The sequence below is a fragment of the Euleptes europaea genome, chromosome 10 (genome assembly GCF_029931775.1).
Source record: "Euleptes europaea isolate rEulEur1 chromosome 10, rEulEur1.hap1, whole genome shotgun sequence".
In the NCBI taxonomy this organism is placed as follows: domain Eukaryota; kingdom Metazoa; phylum Chordata; class Lepidosauria; order Squamata; family Sphaerodactylidae; genus Euleptes; species Euleptes europaea.
Window position 1 is genome coordinate 35,521,804 of NC_079321.1, and position 27,091 is coordinate 35,548,894.

The 27,091-nt window shown below is 43.4% G+C and overlaps 1 protein-coding gene across 1 annotated transcript in view; it reads left to right on the plus strand.

Moving 5' to 3' along the window:
- Nucleotides 1–27,091, plus strand: part of DLGAP2 (DLG associated protein 2) — a 345,317-nt gene that overhangs the window by 252,326 nt on the left and 65,900 nt on the right. Inside the window, exons 4-5 of the mRNA XM_056856455.1 lie at nucleotides 865–1,934; nucleotides 16,372–16,583. Of these exons, the coding sequence (XP_056712433.1) occupies nucleotides 933–1,934; nucleotides 16,372–16,583 (1,214 nt within the window). The 5' untranslated portion in view covers nucleotides 865–932. The remainder of the gene's footprint in view (nucleotides 1–864; nucleotides 1,935–16,371; nucleotides 16,584–27,091) is intronic.

A 27,091-nucleotide genomic window follows, 5' to 3' on the forward strand; every position in this document is an offset into this window, starting at 1 on the left:
ACTGCTCTTAAGATTGTCATCTGAAGAAGTGTTAAATTGTGGTTAGACTTGGCCCTATCAAGCACAGTTTTTAAGTGTCTGTGTTTATGGAGAAGTAATGGTGAATTAGGAGCCCCGTGGCGCAGAGTGTTAAGCTGCAGTACTGCAGTCAAAAGCTCTGCTCACGACCTGAGTTCGATCCCGACAGAAGTTGGTTTCAGGTAGCCGGCTCAAGGTTGACTCAGCCTTCCATCCTTCCAAGGTCGGTGAAATGAGTACCCAGCTTGCTGGGGGTAAAGGGAAGATGACTGGGGAAGGCACTGGCAAACCACCCCGTAAAACAAAAAGTCTGCCTTGGAAACGTCGGGATGTGATGTCACCCCATGGGTCAGGAATGACCCGGTGCTTGCCTTTTAATGGTGAATTACTAGGGATAAAAATAAGGCCAAGGCCATTGGTGCAAAATAGGTAAAAAGATTTTTTATTGCTCAGAATAGAAATTTCATATGGGATTTGCCCAAGTGGTTTCTTCAGAAGAATCTGTAGTTATTGCAGTAGTCCTTCAAAAGAGCATAAATTATGTAGCCGGGATCATTCCAGTAGTACGCAACAATAGTGTGTAAAGACCGCTCTGTCGATTAAGTAGTCAGCTCAGCATTTGGATAATTCCATTGATCAAAATACAAAATAAAAAGAATCACATTCCATGTTCTCCATCTGAAAAGAAGTAAAACAAATTAACCATCATTTTTACCTGACAAATAATTTAACCTGTAGTAATGCCAGAAATAAAGTATAAATGTGTTGTTGCTCTATGTTTTACTTGTTAACCATGTTGTTAGATTTCCTCTGGCTCACTGCTGTGTCTCTGTGCTTTGTTCACAGACCAGCCGTACTCATGGTCTCCTACTCAGCCCTTCAATGAGGAAAGTTTCTCTCCTGTTTCAAGGAACATGAAAGGATTATCTGGCAGTCACAATCAACCACAATTATGTTCTGCTCATACCTGTGGCTTAGCATCCAATGAAGAATGTGAACACACCCTCGATCATATTCATCATGGCCAGGATTCAAGGCAATCATATCTTCTCAGCCCAACGGAGAGCTGCCCGATGGACCACCATCGCTGCTCACCGCGAAGCTCCATCCATTCAGAATGCATGATGATGCCCATGGTTATGGGTGATCATATGTCCAGTAGCACGTTTCCCAGAATGCACTACACCCCACATTACGATACTAGAGACGATTGCACCATGTCCCACCCTAACCCTAAGATCAACCGGATCCCTGCAAATCTGCTGGATCAGTTTGAAAAACAACTTCCTCTCCACAGGGATGGCTTTCATACTTTACAGTACCAGAGGACCTCAACAGCTGCTGAACAACGTAGCGAAAGTCCAGGGAGAATACGTCATCTTGTTCATTCAGTACAAAAACTTTTCACAAAATCTCATTCTTTGGAAGGATCTTCCAAGAGCAATGTGAATGGGACAAAGGGAGATGGCCGAGGTGAAGACCATCATCACGGACATCATTCTAAACATAGCAAAAGAAGTAAAAGTAAAGAGCGGAAACCTGAGAGTAAGCATAAAACTGGAATGAGCAGTTGGTGGAGTTCTGATGATAACTTGGATAGCGATAGCACTTACCGAACACCTAGCGTCGTAAACAGGCATCACGTGGACCATATCTCTCATTGCTACCCCGAGGCTCTTCAGGGACACTTTGGGGATCTCTCACTAAAGACTTCAAAAAGTAACAATGATGTGAAATGTTCTGCTTGTGAAGGGCTTGCGATGGCCCCTGATGGGAAATACATGAAAAGGAGTTCTTGGTCGACGCTTACCGTAAGCCAGGCTAAAGAAGCTTATCGCAAGTCATCCCTTAACCTAGATAAGCCTCTAGTTCATCAGGAAATCAAACCTTCCCTGAGGCCATGCCATTACCTTCAGGTAAGAGCTAAATGTAGTTAATATTATTAATCGAAATGGAACATGCTATTATAAAAATTTTGCCAGAGGGCTTTCTGTGTGCATGCTTTACATATTTTATTTTTTAAAGTTCCCTAGTTTTGCATAGTTCATCTGCATCTGGGAATAAAACATAAAATAGACGAAATGAAACTAGCCTTTAGAAATTAATTAATTAATTAATTAACTGTAGTACTCTCTAGTGCCCTGACCTGGATGGGCCAGACGAGGCTGATCTCATCGGATCTCAGAAGCTAAACAAGGACGGGCCTGGTTACTACTTGGATGGGAAACCACCAAGGAATTCCAGGGTTGCTATGCAGAGGAAGGCAATGGCAAACCACCTCTATTAGCCTCTTGCCTTGAAAACCTTACATGATGCTTGCAAGCATCATGGGTTGGCTGCTACTTGACGGCACTTTACACACACACACACACATAGAGTATTCTCTAGTAGACTCAACATATAAATGGTAATCACATTGGTCATGTATATTAGTCTTACAATAAGACTTCATTAAAAATTAGAAGAACTAATGAAAAAAACTAAGACTTTAACAAACATTGGGCAGTATCCTACTTGAGGCTGGAGGAAGTTCCTAAGTGAGCTTAAGTGGCTGGAAGAGCCACTAAGTTGGGGGGAAGGCTGTTTAGACTAGAGGAAACCTTAAAATTTTGCTTATTGGAATGGTAGGATACAAGCCATTTTATCCCATTGCTAGTATAACTTCAGAAAAAGCTCTTCATTACTATTTTATTTTAGTACCTAAATAGACTAAAATAGGCTAAAATAGACTAGCATGGATAAGCCCCTCAGTGAGCAATCCTAAGCAGGTCTACTCAGAAGTAAGTCCCATATTATTCCAACTGCTGATAGTTTTCTTGTTTGGAGGATTCTGCTGGATTTTAAGTTTTAGTTGGGTTCCCTGAATGGATACTTTCTAGATCATTTGTTGCTACCATCTTACACATTACCTGCCTTTGTTTTCTGACATGTTCTAGCAGTGCATCACCACTCCATCACCACTCTGTTCCATTAGGCAGCCATCTTTGTGGTTATGCTTTTGGAAGCATTTCGTACAGCCTTCAGAATCATGGATCAAGCGGCTTTTGTGCAAATGATTTCACTGTAGGGCTGGATCATCCCAGGCAGTCCCTATAAATCCACCACACAATGTAGACTCTTGAATCAGACCATGGATGCTAAGTAACAAGAAGAAGAGTTGGTTTTTGTATGCCGACTTTCTCCACCACTGAAGGAAGAATCAAACAGGCTTACAATCACTTTCCCTCCCCCTCCCCACAACAGACATCTTGTGAAGTAGGTGGGGCTGAGAGAGCTCTTAGAGAGCTGTGACTAGCCCAAGGTCAACCAGCTGGCTTCATGTGTAGGAGTGGGGAAACCAACCCGGTTCACCAGATTAGCGTCTGCCACTCATGTGGAGGAGTGGGGAATCAAACTCAGTTCTCCAGATTAGAGTCCACTGCTCCAAACCACCACTCTTAAACACTACACCACACTGGCTCTCAAGTAACTACAAAGACAGTCCCCACATTACAGAAAGAGTAATAACGAAACAATTTGGATCTGGGCTAGCAAAAGTTAAGACCAACTGCTTATAAACAGAAGATGCCCATAGTGAGCAAGTTTATATATTTAGATATTTATATCCCACTTTTCTCCCCATTGGGGACCCAAAGTGACTGTGAGGTAGGTTAGGCTGAGAGGGAGAAGCTGGCCGAAGTTCACCCAGTGAACTTTATTGAGCAGAGTGGGAATTCAAACTTGGGTCTTCCAGATCCTAATCTGACACTAAGTATTGCACCACACTGGCACTTTTGCCAGGCATTTGCCATTTCAGACTGCAGGAGTGGGTTTACAGTGTCAAAGGGAGGTGCCGTGGCTCAGTGGTAGAGCATCTGCTTGGCATGCAGAAGGTCCCAGGTTCATTCCCCGTCATCTCCAGTTAAATGGACTAGGCAAGTAGGTAATGTGAAAGACCTCTACCTGAGACCCTGGAGAGCTGCTGCCAGTCTTAGACAATACTGACTCTGATGGACCAAGGGTCTGATTCAGTATAAGGCAGCTTCATGTGTTCATGTGAATGCACCTCCATCTCACCATCATACCACATGTAAACAGAAAACTAGCACATCATGGTCTACAGCAGCATGAGTATATTCATTCTGTTGAAAGGGACATCAGCTACAATTCCATTCGTTTCAATTGGACAGCTGCTAACTTCACATGATGTAGAAGAATTGGCAAGAAATCCTTGACACCATTTTTAGAGCAAAAATCATCTTCAGTAAAGTGAAATTTGGAACGGAGAAGTAAAAAGGTGGGAGGAGGTGATTAATCTTTCCCTACTGACTCTTCCTCCACTTCTGGTGTCCCTTAACCATTTTTTCCCTGCAAGGCTCCAAATGCTACCATCCCCTTGCTAGTTCTCCACTCAGATCTCCTGTCTCTTGAAATGGCTCCCCCCCCTTTTTGTTACAAAACAGCATTGGTATTTTGTTGCACACACATCTATAGCACAGCCCCTTAGTTGCCAGTACATTTTGCTGTATTATGCTCATTGCAGAGAGACTATTCCAGCCCCCCCCCCCCCAAGTCATATTTTTTAATTGGGAAAGAAAACGTAGGCAGCAATTCTGTGCACACTTAATTGGCTGTAAGTCTCATTGACCTCAGTGGGGCTTCCTTCTGAGTAAGCAGATGACTGGGCTGTTTGTTCTCACATTAGAAAAGACATCATCATTCCCTATCACTGTGTTCAAACCGTTTACATTAACCTATCTGAGATTCAGTCATTGGGTACGCAATGATATTCGCCAACAATGTTTGCCTAATTTATGGAGGAAATAAGTAGCACTTGAATAAATGATAAGGCATAGTACATTGCTGTGGTTGGTAAGTGAATGATGGAGGAACAGATCTCAACAGTCTGAGATAATAGCATCATTCATCAGCACACTTACTAGAAAGGGTTAGAAATGGATCTGAGAAAAAGGTAGAAGTCGATAATCCATAGAATTTAGAATATACATTTTAGGTTTAATTGGATAAATGTTTGTTTTCCAAAAATACTAGTTCATACCAATAAAATGAAACAAACTACTTTTTCCTCTCATTGTTGAAAAGCCAAAAAATGAGCCAAATGATGTTACTGTCCAAGGCCTTGTGCCAAATTCGGGATTACAAAATGACTGCTGAATTGCTGAATCTTCTTAAAGATAGTAATAATAAGGTACATGTATATTATTTTTTCCCATTCTGCATTAGTCTGACTGCTGTCAAAATTTCTTTGGGATAAACTGAAAGCAAGGTAAAAACTGGAAAAGAAGGGGGAAAGGTCTTTTAACAGCAGATGTCAGTGTTCTAGCTGTCGGTATTTTCTTTAAGGCAATGTGTCTTCTCTCCCATGGAAATCAGGAAGCGCCTGCATTAAAGGGAAATGTCTACATATCTACCTGACAGATGTCATGCTTATGGAAAGCACAACTTAAAACATTCCCAGAGCTTTCCCCTTTAAATAAGAGTAGCCGTGGGGGGGGGGGAATGAGTTCTGCTTATTTACTCCCCTTTTTAGCCCTTTGAAAGGTTTCTGTGCCCTTCCCTGCTGAGCTGTGCTGTAGCACCAGAAAAAGTTAAATAGGGGGATGTTAAGGATTTGACTGGTCCCAGCAAAATCACCACCCCATCTGTGGCTTTATGCAAGTGTGATAGAGAAAGGAGGGAAGAGTAGTCAGCTGTAGTGAGAGCACTGGCATGCTAGAATAATCTAATATGCAGGGTTTTGAGAACAAAAGTTGTGAGAAGGCCAGCTGGAAATACATTAGCTAGCAGATAATTGGAAACAGTTGAATATAATCAATATATCTAATTCTCAACATGGCCAAATCGGTGAATAATTAAATCCAGAGAGTAGAGCCAGGGCAGACAAAGCAAATCTTTCTACCAACCTGAGTGGAAAAAAATCTCACATTTGCAGAAAAATCTGAAATCTTAACATAAAAATTGGGAAGTTAACTCTCTCTCCAATAATAGAAACAGCTCCAGTAGTTTTAATAAATTAATGCTCTCAGTGGCCATTGCTAAAATACCATGAGGTATTGCCAACCTTCCAGACTTGGTTATTGTAAATAAATGGTAGGGGGAGGGGCGGAGCCCTTTCCAGACCTCTTTTGGCCTTTGAGGGAGGATTCATCAGGACCAGGCTTGGCAGCAACCACCAGGTGACTTGCGACCACTCAACTTGCATGACTCATCCAGGCTGGCTGCTTGCTACAAGTTGAATATTCCTTATCCAGAAATCCAAAATGCATAGTGCTCCAAAAACTGAAAGTTTCCACTTCTGGCCTCACCCTAATGGAGAGCTCTCCTGGGCCCAAGAGGACTTACTGCTCCTCCATCTCCAGCCACACCCCTCCCAAGCCTATCCAGCATGTTATGTCCCTCACCCTAGCTCTCCTCGTCCACTTGCTCCCAGGCATGGATGCTGCTGAAGGGGTAGGCCTCTGCCCTATCTCCATTTCTGGGCCGTCTGGTGCCTCGCTCAACATGGGAGGTGGGCCCCGCCTCCATGTCTCTGCATCTGCCGCCTCCTGTGTCCAGCCATCCTCCGGCATTCTGGCTGGCTCCTCGGCTGCTTTTGGCCAGGTACAGCCAGTTGCTCCTCCTCCCAGCTCCGGGGTCTGTGGCCCAGCTGACACTTCACGTAGCCTCTCTTTGGTCGGGAAAGGATGAAGCTATCCTGAAAATTTGGGAACTCTACCTCCAAAAATGGCCCCACAGGAGCTTTGGAAAAAAAAACCCCATTGACTATAATGGACCCGATTTTTTTCAGTAAACCCGTAAATAAAGCCGAAATACCCCTTTACCGGTATGGGCATTCAGCTTATTCCGGGTTTACCGAAAAAAATCAGGCATGATCAACCTGAACCCAAAATTTACCGATTGTTTTTTTTTTTTTTTGCACAACCCTAATATTTACATTGTGATTTTCCGAAGTGTACAAAAAGTGCCTGTTATCTTAGCAATCCTTACAACTGCTTAGAAAAGTAGGTCGCTGATTCTATTATACTTCCTGGGTTGGGGAAAATGGCTCTGAAAGATGTAGCGGATTACTTTAGTCCTCACAATGGGGTTTACTTCATTGGGCACGTTTAGCCCAATACAGAACATCTTCCAAGTACAAAGCGCCATCCAATGTGAATAGTGAAATGCACATAGAAATTGCAACTTGATCGCTATGGAATGCAACTGGTGATTGGAACAAAAGGTCACTCTGGTTCTAGCAAGTAATTTTGGAGCAAGTTTCCCCCCATTTTGTTGCAAGGCATTTCTTCTGTCGTGACACAGCTGCTGAACCTTGAACAGCATAACGCCACGTGAATTCCTTTCCTTTGTGTATTAAAAACTGCAAATACAAGGATTTACCGTCTTGGAACAGGAAGAAGGCTTTTGAGAAATTATAGATATCAGCAATCGTTGCTAAATGCAAATAGGTAATTAGGGTAATTATTCCCAATTAGCAGATGCAAACCCTGCAGATGGGAATTTCAGGCACCAATAACGATTCTCACAAGCCATAAAGGCACTTCGATAGTTTCCATCCCATGTATACAGATTTTTGCAAGTGTTTTGGATGAATAAAAGACAGAGGGAGAACTCCTTCCTTGTGTCATATAATAGCCCCTAAGGGTATTTTGAGAAGAATTGGCATATCAGAGATGCTAAATTTTTCAGTAACAGTTCATAGATATAAAAGATAGTGATTAAGCAGTGGCAATGTAAATGAGATGAAGTGAAATGCTGAATATATGTATCACAGTGCAAATATTTCCCTTTTGTTCATGGTGCCAAGTGAATACATTTATACCAGGCATCTCCAACAGGTAGCACGTGAGAAACCTGTAGCTCACCAGCTGCTGCAGAGTAGCTTCTGCATCACCTAGAAGATCAATGAAAAGGTCATCAAAAGATCCACTCTAGTTTTATTTTTAAAGTTTTTGTTCAATAGGATTTTTCTCTGTGCTGATTAGCTGATAGTGTTATTCTGGCGCTCTTGTTCGTTAGGGTTATCAGATGACCTATGCTGGTGGAGGAACCCCTGCCAGTACTTCTCTACCAATGCTCAGTGGAGCAGCATGATAGGGGGGAGTGGCATTATGATGTCACTTCGAGCTAGGAACCCAGACGTGATGTTGCCACAAATGTGCAGCTTTAGAAAATTTACCAATTTTTATAATTTTTACCATTTCGTTTTGGGGAAACTCTAGACCATCACTTGATGCAGTGAAATCATTTCCAGAAGTGACATCATGTGCCTAGAACTGGAGTCATGTGATCCCATTCCTGCCTGTCTCTGCCCCAAAGCCTCCCACCAGTTGCAATCCAAGGGTTAGCAACCCTATTCCTAGGCCATGTTCTGTTTCTAGTGCTCAGAACATTTTTCATTGCTCAGAAGCAGTTCTCATAAAAAAAGTTGGCAACTCCCGACTTATTATTACTTGTTATTTAGTTAGAATATTTATTAGGCTTTTTTCTCTCTCCTGGGGGACTCACAGGAGCTTACAACAATAAAAAGACAATCAAAATATAAAACAAAAATAATATTAAATATACAAACAATATTCGACTAAACTTTAGGCTAGTCCTGAGTCCAAATGACCAACTTGTCTAAGGCCACTGGGCAGGAGGAGGTTATTTAGTGTTTTATTTTGTTGGTTTTTAACTATTATGATTTGTGAGCCACCTTGAGCAACGAGGCAACATGGGATATAAATATATTAATCAATTTAATAAAAAGGAAAGGCATAAACCACCAGCTAAGAGACAAGATCTCTTCAGGTCATCTTCATGGCTTCTGTGCAGTTCCACATGGGGACCGTGCTTGTGCAGGCCAGCTGCACAGAATGATTGTAAAAGCTTCGTAGCTTTTCCTAGGAGAGTTGGAGCCCTCCATCTCCCCTCTGATATGCGCCGGAGTTTTCTCAAATCAGCACATGATTGAGGCAGGGAAAGTGTTCCCTCAGTTCTATCTTTGCAGCTGTGAAAACAGGATGTTTTCCTTCTAGATGGCTTCATTCAAGAAATGTTCCAAGTGCAGAACAAAAATGGTGCAGTTTGATAACCATGACTGCTGCCTCACTTGTCTCAGCAAATTGCACAGTGTTGGTACTTGCTCCATATGCAAGCTATTTACTCCAAAAGCCTGACAAAAGAGGGATTCCAATCTAAAGGCCTTTCTTTGGGATAAGGCTTTAAGGACTCCAGACAAGCACCAACCCTATCTCAAGGAATCAGAGCAGAGGGCCTGCATTCCCTCAGGTTCAGTGCCCTTGGGCTCAACATCATAATCAGGAGTATTCTCAGCACCAAGGCTACCCTCGGTTCCACACAGCTCTTCAGAATCACCCCACAGAAAAAGACATCTGAGTGAAAACATAAGACTTCTCATTCTTCAGTTCACCCATTGACTTTGAGGCTGGACACGTTGCTGCCTCCAGGTCATCAGACCCCGCCCCCACACTCCAAGACCATCTGTGACGTCTCCATCTTAAGATGATGAAGTGGTTGAGGTGCCTCCACCTTCACCAGGCATCGAGCATCCTCCCTCTAAGCGGGTTCCATACTACTGGGGTCCACCTCAGAACCAGTGGTTCCCCTATCCACCAGGGGCACCAATAGTGTCAGAAGTTATTCCTGCTAAGCAATGCTCTGGGAAGGCAGCGTGGTGAACATGCCCCCTCTTCCCTGAGGGAAGGCCCTGGCAGGGGTAAAAATCAACAATGACTAGACCAGACGCTGCCATTTATAACATCCCAATGGGGTATTCTTCACGGAGATTTGCTGCTATTTCGACGCTGATTTGTGTCGGAGTCAAATTTTGGTTATTCACTGCAGATCTGTCTTTTCCCCCACTGAGCAAAATAAGCGCGTTAAAAGAGAGGCAATCCAAACCACTTTTGAGATGATCTTTCCTGTGGACAGGTGTTTTGTTGCACGGATGCCCATGAAAAAATGTTTGCTTCACTCCCCGGGACGTCTCCTTTCTCCTCCCCCAAGAACGGGGATTGGCTGGGGGAGTTTCACGCTCGGACAAGAATACCACCCCTTTTGCTGCCTGCCTGCCTGCCTAGAACCCTGGCACTTCTCTCCCTCCATCCCCGCATGCCTTCCCCACCCCTCGCCTGGGATGGGCCTTGGAGCTGGGCCCACACCTCCAAGCCCAGGGGGACGTCGGACGGACGGCTCCAGGGGGAGACCGGCGAGGCCACGCCATGTGCTCCTCGTGCGCTGGGGGTGGTGGTGGTGGCAGCTCAGTCTAGGGCAGCTGGACCCATGGGGGCGTTGTTCAAGGGAAGGGAATGTTGGCCCCTCTGCCCCAGAGGGGAGTTTTTTTTTTTTGAGAAATCGGATGAGAAAAATGTGCATCCTGAGAGCGGAAAACCCAAGACAAAACTCCCTCCCATCACTCTTCTGAAGAGGGGTGGCCAGCCTGCTCTTATCTCCCTCCTCTCTCTCGATGCACTGTGGCCGGATCATGGCCGGCGCGCAATCCAGGGGCCTTCTTTCCTCTCCCCCCCCCCCGCCATGCACACTGGCTGGATCGGGGCTGGCGCGCAAGCTAGGAGCCCTGTCTCTCACGATGCAATGTGGCCGGATCATGGCCGGCACGCAAGCCAGGGGCCTTCTTTCCTCTCCCTCCCCCGCCATGCACACTGGCTGGATCGGGGCTGGTGTGCAAGCTAGGAGCCCTCCTGTCTCTCACGATGCAATGTGGCCGGATCATGGCCGGCGCGCAAGCCAGGGGCCTTCTTTCCTCTCCCCCCTCCCCCGCCATGCACACTGGCTGAATCGGGGCTGGCACGCAAGCTAGGAGCCCTCCTGTCTCTCACGATGCAATGTGGCCGGATCATGGCTGGCGTGCAATCCAGGGGGCTTCTTTCCTCTCCCCCCCCCTGCCATGCACACTGGCTGGATTGGGGCTGGTGCGCAAGCTAGGAGCCCTCCCGTCTCTCACGATGCAATGTGGCCGGATCATGGCTAGCGCGCAAGCCAGGGGCCTTCTTTCCTCTCCCCCCACCCCGCCATTCCCACTTTCAGCTAAACACTTCTCTGGGCACATGGATTCCCTGCCCCCCCTCAATCCTGTCTATCATTAAAGGGCAATGGGTTCCACACCTATAGAAAATAGAGGGAAGCATTGAGGAAAGCGCTGCCTTGCCCCCCTCCCCCCCCAATTTGGAATCTGACTGTTCCAAAAGCAGAACAGAGCGAGGCTGGAAGAAAAATGGAGGAGACCAGAGGGACTGGTGTTTGTTTTTTGCGCTGGGGCTTGTGAACCGCACGAGGTAATCTGCTGGGCGGAGTTGGGGAGGAACTGGGAGCAGGCATAAACAATGAGCCTGTTGGAAGGGGAGGCCTCCTGCAAAAGGGACAGACCAAACCGTTGTCAAATACAGCATACTTTGTTCCCATGAAAAACCAAAACTACAGATAATTGACGGGGATAAATCGCGGCCATGAAAAAAACATTTAAATCGTGGGGGTTTTTTTAGTCTGTGGCAAAACAGAAGCAAAATCTACCGTGAAAAATGCCCCACTGTGTCTGTGTTTTTTGCGCCTGGCAGAGCATTACTAATGATGCTTGGGTGCTCACCATAGTTCGACACAGTCACTTTTTAAATGTTTGTGGTCCACCTGTTTCTTGTTCATCTGTTAATCCACCACCTGTTCTTCTTTTTGAATTGCAACTCTGGCTCCTAAATAAAGGGGCCATTGAGTTTGTTCCAGCTGTTGATGTTATGAAAAAAAGTCCCATTCTAGATCTAAGATGACTCAACAGGTTCCTAAACATCCCTAAATTCCACATGACCACTCTCTCTGAGGTTAGGTCTTCAGATTAACTGGGATAAATCTATTTATGTCCTATCTATTTCAGATTAACTGGAATAAATCTGTTTTATGCACATCCTATTTATGGGGGCCCGGCTAGACTTGTTACAGGGTCATGCCTTCCTGACACAAGATAGGGCAGCTGCCTTAAGGGCCATGGTTCTCATGTTAACCACTAACAGTTTCAATCAACCAAAGCAATTCAGATGCTGTTGGGCCTTATGTCCTCCACAACTAGTGTAGCACCATTTGCCCATCCTTTTATGACACAAAATTGGCTCTTGCAGTCCGTCAGTCTTCAGAGGGATCCACAATGGAAGAAACTCTCCACATGCAGGAACATAGTGCTCTCTGTGTTGTAGTGGTCCTAATGGGGAAATTTGTTACAAGGTTGTGAGTTTGGCATCCCTCTTCACAACCTCCTAATTTTTACTGATACCGCTTTTAGGTTGGGAGGGGGCATTGTGCCCCACATTGTGTCAGAGGGCACTGGTCTAAGTCTGAATTAAAATTGCATATCAACCATCTAGAACTCAGGGCAGTTAGGTATGCTTTGATCTCTCTTAAAGCCCTAGTCAGCAACAAATGGGTTCTAGTAGCAACAGACAGTATTACAACAAAATTTTACATAAACAAGCAAGGGAGATACAGGTTCTGTCACCCTGTCTACGGAAACATATCGGTTACGGCAACGGGCTATGCAGCACCATCTCTCAAGGCCATACACATCACCGGAATTGTAAACTCTACGGCAGACTACTTCAGCAGGGACATTACCTCGACTCACGAATGGTGCATTACAGACCATTATTTATCCTGTTTTTCCAGTGATGGGGCCTTCCCCAAGTGGACCTCTTCGCCTCCTATCTCAATGTGAAATATCCCCCCTTCTGCTCACTAGCTGTGACTGATGTGGAATTGTTGACGGATGCTTTTCAACTGGAGTGGCATGGGACCCTATTGTTTTTTTCTCCTTTGAAAGGTTGATTCAGTTTGTATTCCCCCCCATTCCTGTTCCTGTCCCTCAATGGAGTCTGTCATTGGTTTTATCTGCCCCCATGTACTTCAATCAATCTTTATGAATACAGTCATAGACCAGCACAAATCACAGCAAAATTCAAAACGGGGAAAACCCCCCGGGGAAAACCAGATCTGTGGTGTTCAGGAAAGGCCATAGCTGACTAACCAATTGAAGCTGGTTAAAGGCACTCCTGGCCACTTCTGCCACCTGCTTATCCAGCAGTATGCCTGGGTCCAAGAACACCTCCAAATTATGGACTTGTTCCTTCAAGGGGAATGCAGCTCCATCCAGAATGTGTGATGCTTTCAGTCCTGGGTCAGAACTTCCACTCACCAGTAACGCTTCTGTCTTGTCAGGATTAGTCTCTTAAGTCCTAGTCCAAAACTCTAATCACTGCGTCATACCACTGAGTTGTATCTTTCAGATAGTCTGTATTCTCAGAACTGTGAGGATATGAAATTAACTTGCTGATTTTTAATTTATGTATTTATTTTTGCATTGGAACAGACTAGGATGTGTGAGAAGCTGAAAGCAAGAGATTTGATTGAGAGCATTGCACAATTAAGAGCCAAATGTCAAAAAATTAGGATAAATGCCAAATGCACAACACCTGTAAGCTAGTTTCTGAAATTATGGGGAAATCCTGTGAGTTATGTGATATCCTTGTAATTAGACAGAGTTATTACTATTAGTTATCACACTCATTTTCATTTGAATATTAATTTAGAAATTGTGCTGACATCCACTGATTCCAAAAATAATGAAAAGGTATTAATTGTGATTCTGCTAAACACACAGGTATTTATAAAATGACATGTATGAGAATTAAACTCCCTGTGTTTATAAAGTACATTTTATAAGATGATGTCATTTCAAATGACAACTTGCTTAGTTTTTGAAGCAAAATGCATTACTTTGGAAATTGAACATAATTCCTCCTGCTATGAAGTGAGTGTGTGAATGCTAAATGAGCCTAGAAAAGTGGCAGGAATGGGTTCCTGTCTATGAAGGATTATATCAGTGTGTGCAGGAAAATCAGTATGTGTCTCAGTACACATTCAAATGTATATTCCAGTGAAAATAATGCAGTATATATACAGAGCACCTACACAATTAATTGGATGACTATATGCTGACAATTCTTTCTTAATCTGGCAAGCGATTTCACATGTGGAAAATTGCTTCTGTGCATGGGGATCTCCTTAGGTGGACTAAGGCAAGGCAGTATGTGGAAGGTCGAAGAATAGAAGGTATTAAAATTATCTTCCTTGTTACTTTGCCCCTCCCCCCCCACAAATGTCACAGGTTCCACATGCACACATGACAAAAAAGAGTAAGACAAATCGAGAGTTTGTTTCATGGGGCCACATTTGATTTATGTATAGTGATGCTTGGCCACTAATCAATAACATCACTCCAACTATGCGAACTGCATTATGGAATGTAGTTATAGATTGTGATATGCTTATCTTTAAACGCCCGTCTCCTGGGTCTTAATGTTTGTTGGCTTCTCTGAAAGGCTGCCAAAGTGTGAATAAAGATATTCATTTAATAAGTGGTAACTTATCATGGACCGTATGTAGCCCATTGTATGCCACTGGCTACACAGTAGATATCTACTTCCTCATGTTGTTATATAACCAATGGGCTGTGTTCCCACTATGTAAATGGTCGTTTTTATTCACCCTGAGTCAAATTCAAGAGCTTTATGTCTACAAGGCCAGGCAAAGTTGTCTCCTTATGCAATGGTGAAAGCTTTCTATTATTCATGATGTATGCTTATTGTTAAAGATATATATTACCATTATCACTGTATCTAATGATAAGCTCTGGAAAGCAACAAAATCAGAGCATCCATGTAGAAGGTAGAAGTTGTCACATGCTCAGGGAATTCCACAGGTATCCAGAGAAAAATATGACTTTATAAATTAACTCAAAGGAGAAAACCCCACAATTTCCTGATAAAGGCCTTTTGTGCATGGATTGTTTCCACTGGATATGCTGCTTTCTTGATTTGCAGTGGCATTTTCAAATCATTCTGCACAGTGGCTCCCTGCCCCCACCCCCCGAATCAATTTCCAGAGTACTTGGGAGTAAATTTCTGCATGTGGCCAGGGAAAATACAGAGCTTCTGTATCAATGGGAGTGGTTACCGATGTTGTTATGCAGCCCTTTTTTTAATCACTCGTGCGCTCTAGCGATAGATCACTAGCAAAAAAAGGCATTTATGTTGGCTTACACATGACTCCCTCCCCCCTGCAAATACTGCTTTTCAATTGGCTGTAGCGATTTTTTTTTAACATATCACCAGCCCCATGGTGGTATTCTCTCATTTTCACTTAACCAAGTAACCACTTTTTCATTTAACTGATGGAGGTGTGAATGAAATCGGGAAAAGGGTCCAATTCCACATGCCTACTTTACCATGATTCTACCCAAAATCACCAAAAAGGAGAAATGTACACCAATGCACCATTCAATTAAATATGTTCTCTTTATCTGAACACAGAGGACATAAGAACACTCGCATGGACATTTGTACTATTTCATCGTTCTATCGCTCATCTTGTACTCGCCAACAAAAAAAAATTAAAATAGGAAAGTCGTGGTTGAAGAGGACAAGCTAAATGGAAAGTGGAGAAATAAGCAGCCTCTCCAGATCATTTGTGATTATTCCTGTGTTCTATTGCTAATCCTGCACTCTCAAAAAAAAAAAGCTGGGAGGGGTTAGTTGAAGGGGAAAGACAAGTGGGAGGGAAAAGTAAGAATGTGGGCATGGGGAGAGAAACCCAAATGAACAACTATGTGCACAAATGCCAATCTATTTGGGATCGATGCACACATTTAACTTGGGCTAAAACAGCATCCAGAAAAGGTGGGGAAAATGTGAGGAGAGAGCGAGTTGACTTCTAAAGGTCAGAGAAAACATGCATAGTGAAAACAAAGCCCTGAAGTAGTCTGGGGGTGGCAGCAATGCAAACAACCTATGCATAAAAGTTCAGAGACTGGGTATGCTCCAGGAGAAATAGATTGTTGACGAAAATGGGGCTGGTTAAAAAAGGTGATGAGAAAAATATTGTCGAAGGCTTTCACGGTCAGAGTTCATTGGTTCTTGTAGGTTATCCGGGCTGTGTAACCGTGGTCTTGGAATTTTCTTTCCTGACGTTTCGCCAGCAACTGTGGCAGGCATCTTCAGAGTAGTAACACTGTCCTTCAGTGTTACTACTCTGAAGATGCCTGCCACAGTTGCTGGCGAAACGTCAGGAAAGAAAATTCCAAGACCACGGTTACACAGCCCGGATAACCTACAAGAACCAGTGATGAGAAAAATTGACCTGCTTGAGCCCCTGACAGGATATAGAATTCCGAGGAAGGATATTTGGGTATGGGGGCACAGTTTTAAATCATTCCCCTTCCCCTGCAATTCCTCACAGGCCCCCAGCTTGTAAAATGTATTCCTATTTTGTGCTTGTACTATGCTGTACCAGGTGCCTCAAGATGAATGGGGAGGGTACCCTGCTGGTGGTAAAGATGAGGAGATTCCCTGCAGAAGGATGAGAAGCGGAAGTTATATTAAAGCCATGGGAGATGAGGAAAGCGGAGATTCTGACACTAGCCCCAAAACATCACCAAAGGTAGCAGTCCGACCAGAGTCATTGTTAAAATCCATTGGACAAAGAGTTCTCGGAGATCACCAAAAGTAAGTCCTTAAAAACTTTCTCCTGTGTTTGGTCAGTATGAACTTCACTGATGAGTACATTTCTCTCGTATTTCTTCATATTGTATCAAAACTGGCTCTAGAGAAAAGTTAAGCTCAGTTTTTGTATTACAAGTATAAAATAATGGTTAACTACTAAAAAGTTTTTTTTTAATTGAGGAATCTGAATAAATGTGTTATAGTTCAGTAGAAGCGGTATGAAATGAAACGCTAAAGAATGACAGGGTATTTTGAGTAAAGGAAGACAATTCAGTCGTCCTATACTGAGAAACATATGGCTAGAATCACATATTTTATATTTATTGATAACATTTGACAAAATGAGTACTTTTGTTATCATCTGTGGCATGTGTGTGTCCATCCATGTGTATGCCAGGAAAGATAGGGTATAGGTTTCAGTTGGATTGTCCTGTGCAGATCGATCTCACTTCTTCTATTAGCCATTCTTCTGCAGCTCTCACTGTTCCATTATCTGTAGCAACCTGAATTGGCCATGGCCATGGATTTGGAGGGTTCATGAGCACAAGTATCTTTGACTAGTTCAAAAGAAACCTAGCAAAATAAATTAGACATAAACTTTATGGGGAGAAAAAAGGTATGCTCAGAATATCTACATTTTCAGAATATGTGTTCTGGAACAGATTTTAAAATTAGCAAATGTTTTGGTTCACAATTCATCCTCTACCACCCAATGTCACACAAACATACTTTTGGACCTTTTAGCTGGCTTTTATGGAGTAGTGAAAATAGAATGGCAAGTGAATTTGCTTGGAGAATACATGGTGGCAGTAGTTCCCTCTCTACAAGGAGCATGGAGCAGGACAATGCCCTCAAGCTTTATTTGGCTGTTCCTTGCCTGCCACTAGTGGAAAAAGGGGCTTCCTTCTCCTGCTGAAGGCCAGGAATAAGGCAGTATACCCGTGCTGCTTCATTACAAGGTTGCAGCTACATTTTCTTCTTTCTAGCTAGTGTCAGCTGAGTAACAACTTGCCACAAATGTTAGGTCTACCTTGAGGAGCATAAGTAGATGAGACTGTACATGGTGGTAGTTTGTTCTGCCTATAAGTCTAGCCCTGTAGTTTTTTTAAAAAAAATAGGCACATATGCAGAGGCAAACTAGATCTAGGCCTGGAGTTCCACAGATATCTCTCTGCCTTAGCTATTTACATTTCTTAGATAAGGCTCAACTGGAAGACTGGTGACTGTATCTTCAGACCATTTTTTGGGTTAAATCTTGAATACATTTCCTTTTGGTAACTAGAAATTAAGGGGGGTCCCTGAATTGGGTGTTAATCCTTTCCCCTGTACAATTGTCCTATCCTCAGATGTTCCCTATCCTCGAGCTGCTGGGGTATATGCCTCATTGAGGGAATCATGCAGCTTGGCTGTAAGTTGCCTTTATGTTCCCGGAACAGGGAAGATTACAGCTCACACCATGCTTTGGACACAGCGGCACCCATACTATTCCTACCTGCCCCCAATGCAGATTGCATAGGAGCTCTACAGCAGCAGAGCTGTTGAACTTGACCAGCAGAGGCACAAGTATAGACTGTCCACACCCATTTTACCCCCATCAGCTCCAGAGCCGTGCTCTGTGGCCCACCTTGAACTATGTGACAGTGGCATGAGTTAGTGGGGGGCATCGCTTCCTGTGTTTTCCCTGCAGGATCCAAGGCAGGCTTCAGGAGGTAGCATGTGTCTGGGAAGCAATGACAGGCACGTCTGCTGTCTCCTCCTAGTTGTCTACTCTGCTGATTTGGTGTCCCAAACAGCTGGTGGACTGGCCAATCTCATGGCAGTGGAAGAGATGATCAGTAGATAGTTATAGCTTGGGAAATTTGCTTTGGAAAATTTAAGAATAGCCCTGGTATTACTAGCTTGTAAAAGCAGCCACATTGGGGATTTAGCAAGCAGTCTCTGTATGAAGCAGGAATAAGAAAGACTTTCAGACAGAAATATTGAATAAACTAACAGATATAATTGTATCAATGGCAATCTGTATGCTGCAATATTATACAAATAAAAATATAGATTATGTTGATTGCCTAATGTGTCACTCAACCCAAAACAAAAGATTATTCTCTTTAAATTAATTTTCAACTTATTTATCATAATAGAATCTTCCTTGAGCATTTTGCTTTGGCAAGGGTAGGATTCTTCATCATGAAGTGAGGCATTCTAACATTATTTGGTGAGAAAAAGGCCTAACCCAGTTCAATTATTAAAAAGAGCTTCAGAGAAACACAAAGATGCAAACCCTTGTATTGTCCTAATGAATTTTTATTTTACTGATTGCAACCACCGAACAAATAATTTATTAGAGAAAAGAGAGGCCATTTCCCTAGCTGCAAATAACTTTATTTGATTTGGCAGAAATCTTGACCTCAAAAAGATATGATTTGCCAAATTTTAGACTGAATATAAATTGGTCTGGATTGCAGACACTTTCAATAAATAAAGGAAATTCCACTTGGAGTGCCTTGATTGGTCTTGATTTCTCCTTGCAGTCCACTCTAATCTGGATAATATGGTCTAATATGTCAGGGGAACTGCATGTGGAGATCTGACCTCTGTACGGTGGAGTTCTCTAGAATATATTCAGGTACTTTCAGATTTTATTGATCTTATGAAAGTTATGTTTACTATAAGATTGTGATCATACAGCTCAATATGCACCAGGGGGGTTATTTTTCTTCACAGATTGTGTTCACAAGTGTTCCTTTATTCCTTTATTTCTGTTCTTTATGCTCATGAACCAAGAGGTCATGAGTAAAACAAATTCAATAAATTCAACAAATTCAATACAGAAATAACCAAACATATAGAAATACAAAATCTAAAATATACAATTAAAAAGAAGTGTCATTAAAAACCTTGCCACAACAAGGATTACATTTGGATCAATATCAGCCAATAGCTTTGCAACTATCTCTTGCTTTAGAGCAGGTCTGGATGTATACTGTGATCCCTTTATCTCTGACAAGATCATACTTTTTACAATTAATTAAAGCATGCCAGACGGTGATTTACAATCACAAAATCGTCCAGAAAAAGGGATCCCTGAAAACCTATCTGCTAACTCCCCCAGTGGTAATACGTTTAATCTGGCTTTGGAGAAAAGTATTCTATATTTGGGGACAGTTAAAAATTGACAATTAGCAGGTAGGGTCCGTGGAAGGCCAAGATGGTACAAGGAGCATACCCTACGCACTCTACAGGCAGTGCTCCATTTGTCAAGGTGCAACTCTCTAGATCTGATCAGTTTACATGCAGAGGGATATTCCATTTTCTTCAGAACCCCAATACGCAAACTCAGTCTCTGTAATCTATCATCAACTAATTTGTGCCATGAACTCCGAAAGTCATCTTTTACAAGTGAATGGAAATAGCACCCCCATGGAAAATGGAGAATTTTCAATCTAAAAGTAAATTTTGCAACCCAAGCTTTAGCTTCCAAAGATGGTTCTGCAAATTCCAAACAAATTGCTGGATCGGAGATACATGTTGGCAAGTTGGACATGGAACATAAAAATGAAATTAAGCAGGAATCATATTTCTCAGTAACTTTGGCAATAGCCAATGGTACACCAAATAATAATAACGGGGCTACCTTAGCCTTAAATGCCTGGATGGCAGCAGGTATATAATTGCCTCCTGAGGTCTGAAAGGATCTCAGGAGGGCTGCTGAGTGTACAGATACTAGCTTCATGGCAGCAGTCATATGACCTGTTCAGGACATAAGAGAAGAGAACACCCAGACAGAAAAATGTATTAACCTGCTCAATTAAGTGGCCATCTATATTCCAGGAAAAATGACAAGATAGAACACCTTTACAAAATACTTTTGAAAATTTATATCTAAGGACTCTTGAGAACAATAAAACACAAACACACTTACAGTGCATTCCTGAGCTCTTTCACCGAAAGAGGAGGCGAAAAAGGGCTGCGCCGGCATAAGTGGAATGGCCACTGGTGGCCGTCCCACTTACTCTGTGCAGAGCAGCCTGGACGCCGGTGGGGAGGCCTGGACGCTGTCCTCCCCACACTGCTCCGGCAGCGCGGCCCAGGGACACCGGCACAGCCTCATGATGCTGTCCCCAGGAGAGCATTCCCGGGGCGTTCTGGCACCTGGCTGGGGGAGGAGCCACCTTTAGGTGGCCTCCAAAGTCCTTTCGGGCCAGGAACACCCCTTTTTTATTTTGGCAAGATACCCATGCAACGCTATGAAGGGTTGCATGGATTTTTAAGGCCCAACGAAGTTTCGGACCCAGTGGGGGGGGCAAAAACTCCTTTGGAGGTAGCACAGCTGTGCTGCCTCCTATGACCGGTGCAGCCATTCTGCTCAGGAATGCGCTATAAGTAGACATCTTAAACCCACATAAGACCATGAAATCAACACAGCATCATCTTTACAGAACAAATTTGAAACAGGTGTCCAGACAAATGAGGAGGGTGAAAAAGTTCACTTGAGAGGTGGCTGTCAATGTTGTTTGTGTATAAATTAAAAAGAAAGGGAGCCAGAAGACAGCCTTGAACCTCTGTTCACTTTGACTCCTTTGGTTAATTGGCCACTATTTCCACATCTCACCTATGCTGTATTATTCTGATACAGCTTATGAATTAACCAAAGGAGCTGGCGGTCAATAGAGGAGTTTGCTAATTTCCCCCACAGTCTAGCCTGGGAGAGTTCAGTGTTCAGTGACCAGGCACTGCATATATCTGAAATCTGATATAGTCAAAACTGACATAATGATGGCCATAATAAGTGTGTTGTGGACAAAAATGATGGCAGGAACCAGTGTTGCCCATTAGGGCTGTTGAAAAAAAAATTCGGTACAGTTCGACTTCGGCAAAATTCGGCCCTTTTAAATTCGGGCCGTGCCGAAGTCCGAACTGCCCCGGTTTGGATCCCTGAAATTCGGGCGAGATCCAGAGTTTGGGGGAAAATTCGCCCCCCCCACAGGCCTTCAGGGGGCTTCCCTGAAGGTGCGCGGAGGGCCCTTTAAACAGATCTGTGCCTCCCAGCTGGGCGCAGGGGCCCTTTAAACAGATCTGCGCCTAACAGCTGTTAGGTGCAGATCTGTTCCCCCCCCCACCTGCGCCTGCCTTCAGAGGGCTTCCCTGAAGGCGCGCTGTTAGGCTGTTAGGCGCAGATCTGTTTTCCCGCTCGCGCGCCTTCAGGGGGCCTTCAGGAAGCCCCCTGAAGGCGCGCGGGGGGGTGGGGTGGAACAGATCTGTGCCTCCCAGCCGGGAGGCGCAGATCTGTTTAAAGGGCCCCCCGTGTGTCTTCAGGGAAGCCCCCTGAAGGCACGGGGGGACCCTTTAAACAGATCTGCTCCTGTTAGGCGCAGATCTGTTTGTTCCCCCTCCCAGCCGGGAGGCGCAGATCTGTTTAAAGACCCCCCGCGCGCCTTCAGGGAAGCTCCCTGAAGACGGGCGGGGGGGGAGATCTGCACCTCTTGGCCGGGAGGCACAGATCTATTTAAAGGGCCCCCCGCGCATCTTCAGAGAAGCTCCCTGAAGGCGCGCGGGTGGAAGGCGCAGATATGTTTAAAGGGCCCGAATTCACTGAATTTATTTGGGAATACCCCAAACTCGCTGAATTCGGCTCCCCATTTCCCCCCCTTTTTTGAGTTAGGTTCAATCCGAACCGAAAAACCGCCGAATCGGGGGAAATTCGGCTGTTTTTGGTTCAGGTCGAACCAAATCGACAGCCCTATTGCCCATAGAGATCAGTTGCATTCCAGCAACACCTGGTCAGTTGCATTCCAGCAACACCTGGTCAGTTGCATTCCAGCAACACCTGGTTCAGCCTTGAAGTATTTCAGAATCTGACTCTGGGCATTGTGATGACTAGGAATAGTAATTGATTCTGGAGAGCAGGCTATATCCCTTGCTGTTGGGTTCAAACCTGGCAACTTTCATTCACATTGTCATACCCTTGAGTCTATCCTGTGGCGCTATACCCTATATGAAGTTGCTGATGATGATTTGGAAGCTTCTGCTCATGGAGAATGCAGCAGTTCTCTTTGTTGTAGCTAGTTGGTTTGGGCACACATTACACCAGTGCATCAGTATATGTACCTGCTGTCCAGTCTTCTGGGTGCAAGTCAAGAGTATGACCATAATAACCATCAAATTCCCCAAGCTGCTTAAAAAGATCTCTCTTTCAAAAACTGTCTCAGAATACTCTCATGAGGTCATCATTTTTACATGAGTTAGGGCATGTTGACCAAGAAGTGCATGCATACACTACATTGGATCTTGTAGGGACTGTTTATCAGAAATGCTATAAAGAAATGACACCCCTCATGGTGAATTATTGTTTCCATACATCTATATCTTTAACAGTATTGTGTCTGTGGAACTTCCAGGATGTATTCTAAAATGTAGGGATCTATGATAAAATTCACACAACTATTTTCTGTGCTGGAATTCATAGACATGCATCCTGTTCTTGTGCATGGTAAGATAAGTGATCAGATTGCAAACCATTCAGAAGTGTTCATTTTTAGAGGCATAGGCACACAACATCGGTGTTTGTGATACAAACACATTAAATCATTCAAAACACTAGAAAGCAATTGACTAGCCATCATAATTTATTAAAAATCAAGAAATTTTCTAAGCAGACCAAAAATGTAGGTAGCCATGTTGGTCCATAGCAAAATCCCAAAATAAAATCCATGTAATAGCTTTTGTAAGATCAGCCAAATATCACAACATATCATGCAAGTTATCAGGTTCTCCGAAAATCTTCATCAAGCTGGATTTAAAGGGGGGGGCAGAGAGGGAGAGAAAAGCCCATCATTCAGCCCCTGGTGTAATTGTCTAAGTAGTGATTCTGTGGATTTACCGTACCTTGAATTTTTTTATGTGGAAAGGATGAAGGCAGGAAGAGCTAACTAAAAGCCTTTGGGAAATAATGTTTGTCACATCTCTGTTTACATTTTGCATAGAAGTGTTGATAAAGTGTGCTGGGTAGCTGGGTAGCTCATGAGAGTCTGCTCTGGCTTTCTCTAATCTTGTAAACAATAAGATACAGCATAGGCTCATGATATCAGTTGACCCCCTCATTCCCTCATATCTCATTAAAATTTGTCTTACCTGCCTGTATAGCAGGAAAGCTTCATAGCAGCTCATAGCAGCCTATAGCAGCCTCAGTACATTTTGCACTGCCAGTGAAATACCAAATAGAAATACAACCATCATTCCAGGGCCTTGCAAAATTTGGTTCTAATCCAGATACAAAATTTGGATTTATGCATCTTCCGTTGCAGATAAAGAACCTGTCCTCGCCATAAAAGAAGAGAAAAGCAAGGAAAGATGTTAAGATGAGATATTTCAGAACAAGAGTTGGATAAGTTCCTATTTTCATAAATCTAGCTATCACAATGATAGATTTAGTTGCTATTTTTGAACAATCTGGTATAAAATATGGCTTCCAGCTATAAAACTCTGTTGCTCTGAAGGGCATGATGGAACAGACCTAAAGGCGGCTCATCCCCTGGATGGCCCCAGGAACACCCTTGGGGAAGCCATTAGGGAGGGTGACCTTAGAGGCCCAACGCCAGCAACCATGCCAGTCTTGCCAGTGCAAGGGGTACAGATGCTGGCTCAGGCCCCTGCACTCCTCCTAAGCACTTTCAGCCCTCAAGGTCAGGAATGGGCTGTTAGAGTAAAGACAGGATTCTAATCCAGTCTAACTAGAATGGATGGAGATGCAGGAAGCATGTGCTGCTCTCATGGTAGCAAGATGGAGAAATGAGAGAGAGAAGGTGTGAGGCAGAAGAAAGGAAGATTCCCTGACAGCAGCAATCTACACATCAGAGGGATCGCAGCAGAAAACTAGAAAGGAAGGATTAGGTCCTGACCTATAAGAACATAACATAAGAACATAAGAAAGGCCATGCTGGATCAGACCAAGGTCCATCAAGACCAGCAGTCTGTTCACACAGTAGCCAACCAGGTGCCTCTAGGAAGCCCACGAGCAAGACAACTGCAGCAGCACCATCCTGCCTGTGTTCCAAAGCACCCAATATAACAGGCATGCTCCTCCAATCCTGGTGAGAATCTCTCTCTCTCTCTCTCTCTCTCTCTCTCTCTCTCTCTCTCTCTCTCTCTCTCTCTCTCTCTCTCTCTCTCTCTCTCTCTCTCTCTCTCTCTCTCCAGCTCTCTATAGTCCCCCTCTGAAGTCTTTCAACAATAGTAATCATTGGGGTGTGCATACAGCTGAAGCTGAACCGGAATTTTTCAGGGGGTTCTTTTATCGTTAAAAAAAAAACGGTGGCAATAAAAGGGAGCTAAAAAAGTGAACCCCAAATCATGCTGGCCCCTCTGCCATTTTCCCCCTTCCTCCCCCTCCCCCTTACTTACCAGCTGGCAGAGTCAGATCCCTGCTGCCTTCTGTCTCTGAAGTCTACATGGATTTTGGAGGCGTCAGGGGTGGGGATCTGCATTCAGATTGCCTCTACCTGCCCCCTTCAAAGTCCATGGATTTCAAAGACAGCTGTGGTGGGGGGGAATATGAGTCAGATCCCCGTTGCCTGCATCTCCAAAGTCTGTGGACTTCGAAGGGGGCAGGCAGCATGGAACTGAACACTGGGCTACATGGAGCCCAGCGTTCAGCTCCGCACTGTGTATTTTTCAGGTTCAGGTTTACTAAACCCCAAAAAATTTCAATTATTCAGAAATGCTAAATCTCTTATATTCAGCTTTTTTAGATTTTTTAAAAAGTTCTGCATTTATTAAACCCGAACCCAAAAAATACTGGGATGGGGGGAATTGTGCATAGCCCTAGTAACCATAATAACTTTAATAATAATAACTAGTTCATGGTTAAAGACTGAATTAACTTGATGTCCTTCAGCACTGCCTAGTGATATTTAATTCAACTACATTTGGGTGAAGCTACAAATGGTGCCAAAGGTACAGAAGCATGTTCACTTCTTGTTTTGTGTTCAATATATGCCCATTTTGTTGATTTCAGCAGAAGCAAGTAACTTTGTAGTGTTAAAACTGATTGCAGCCTGACTTGTCCTCAGTGTACAAAATTGTGCGTGTACTACTTTCAACTGGAGGAATGAATTTGCAGTGTGTTTTAATATAGGAGGTTAACAATTACATCAGTAAAGCAGCATTTTCAGAGGCATTCACCATTTTTTGTGATTTATTTCTCTGGGATACTTTGGAAACTTGCCAAACTTTCTGATCAGGGGACATATTGGAATTCACCCACTGATTCTCCAGCTGATCTCCTGGGTCCTCCTGTTAAGTAGAAGAAAGTTGATTGCTGTAATAACATTTGTAGTTACTAGCACTTCCCATTGGAATAAAACTGCAATGATTTATTTGAGATGTGGTCTTAAATGTGGTCTTCATCTGTGTTTAACTTGAGAGCGACTGCTCATATTCTTACAGCAAAACGGGTTCTTTTGAGTTAATTGAACTGAGGAAATCAAGGATTTAATTAAAGACATTTGATATCTTCTTGGCATGTTATGAATTTAAAATAAGACTAAAATTAGCAACAACTTCTAGGCTGAACAAAATAAAATTTGGTCAGTGTACTACTCAGGCTTTTTTATTATTAGTAGTAGTAGTAGTATTAATAGTAGTAGTAGTATTCAGAACCAATCCATCCCAAGCTTGTATGAAGCTCTAATGATGTAAATGGGATGGAAAGGAAGTATGCTTAATTCTCCCTTATATATCAACAAAACATATTGTACATCTCACCCAGTGATGTTAATATGATAGAGAAAGACAAACAAAATAAGAGTTACTAACTCTGCTGATTTAGATTGCTTCAACAGGGGCATTATATAGTTTATTTGTTTGCTTTTGTTATATGGTTTGATGTCTTAAAGTTAGATTGTCTCAGAGTGAAGTACTAAAATTAATTTCTGTTTCTAATTTTGTAAGTCTGTTGAGGCCCTGACCTGGATGGCTTAGGCTAGCCTATTCTTGTCAGATCTCGGAAGCTTAGCAGGGTCAGCCCTGGTTAGTATTTGGATGGGAGACCACCAAGGAATACCAGGGTTGCTGTGGAGAGAAAGGCACTGGCAAACCACCTCTGTAAGTCTCTTGCCATTAAAACCCCAAAAAGGGTCGCCATAAGTCGGCTGCGACTTGACGGCGCTTCACACACACATGTCTGTTGAGGTTGTTTTTTTAAAGAAATAACAAATCAAGTGAAAAGCAATTCCAGGAACTGGTCAGATCTATCTGTATAGTAACATTTGTGCTGTCATCCATAATTACGTTCTGTTTTCCCAGTGAACCATAAACAAAATGATCTCGCCTTCTTGTTCCTTGATAAAGCATTCATTCATTCATTCATTCATTCATTCATTCATTCATTCATTCATTTATTATTTTAGATTTCTATCCCACCCTCCCCAGCCGAAGCCAGACTCAGGGCGGGTAACTATTAACTATGTGGATACCTGTTCCTAGAGTAATTTTTTTTTTACTCTTTGTATAATTTT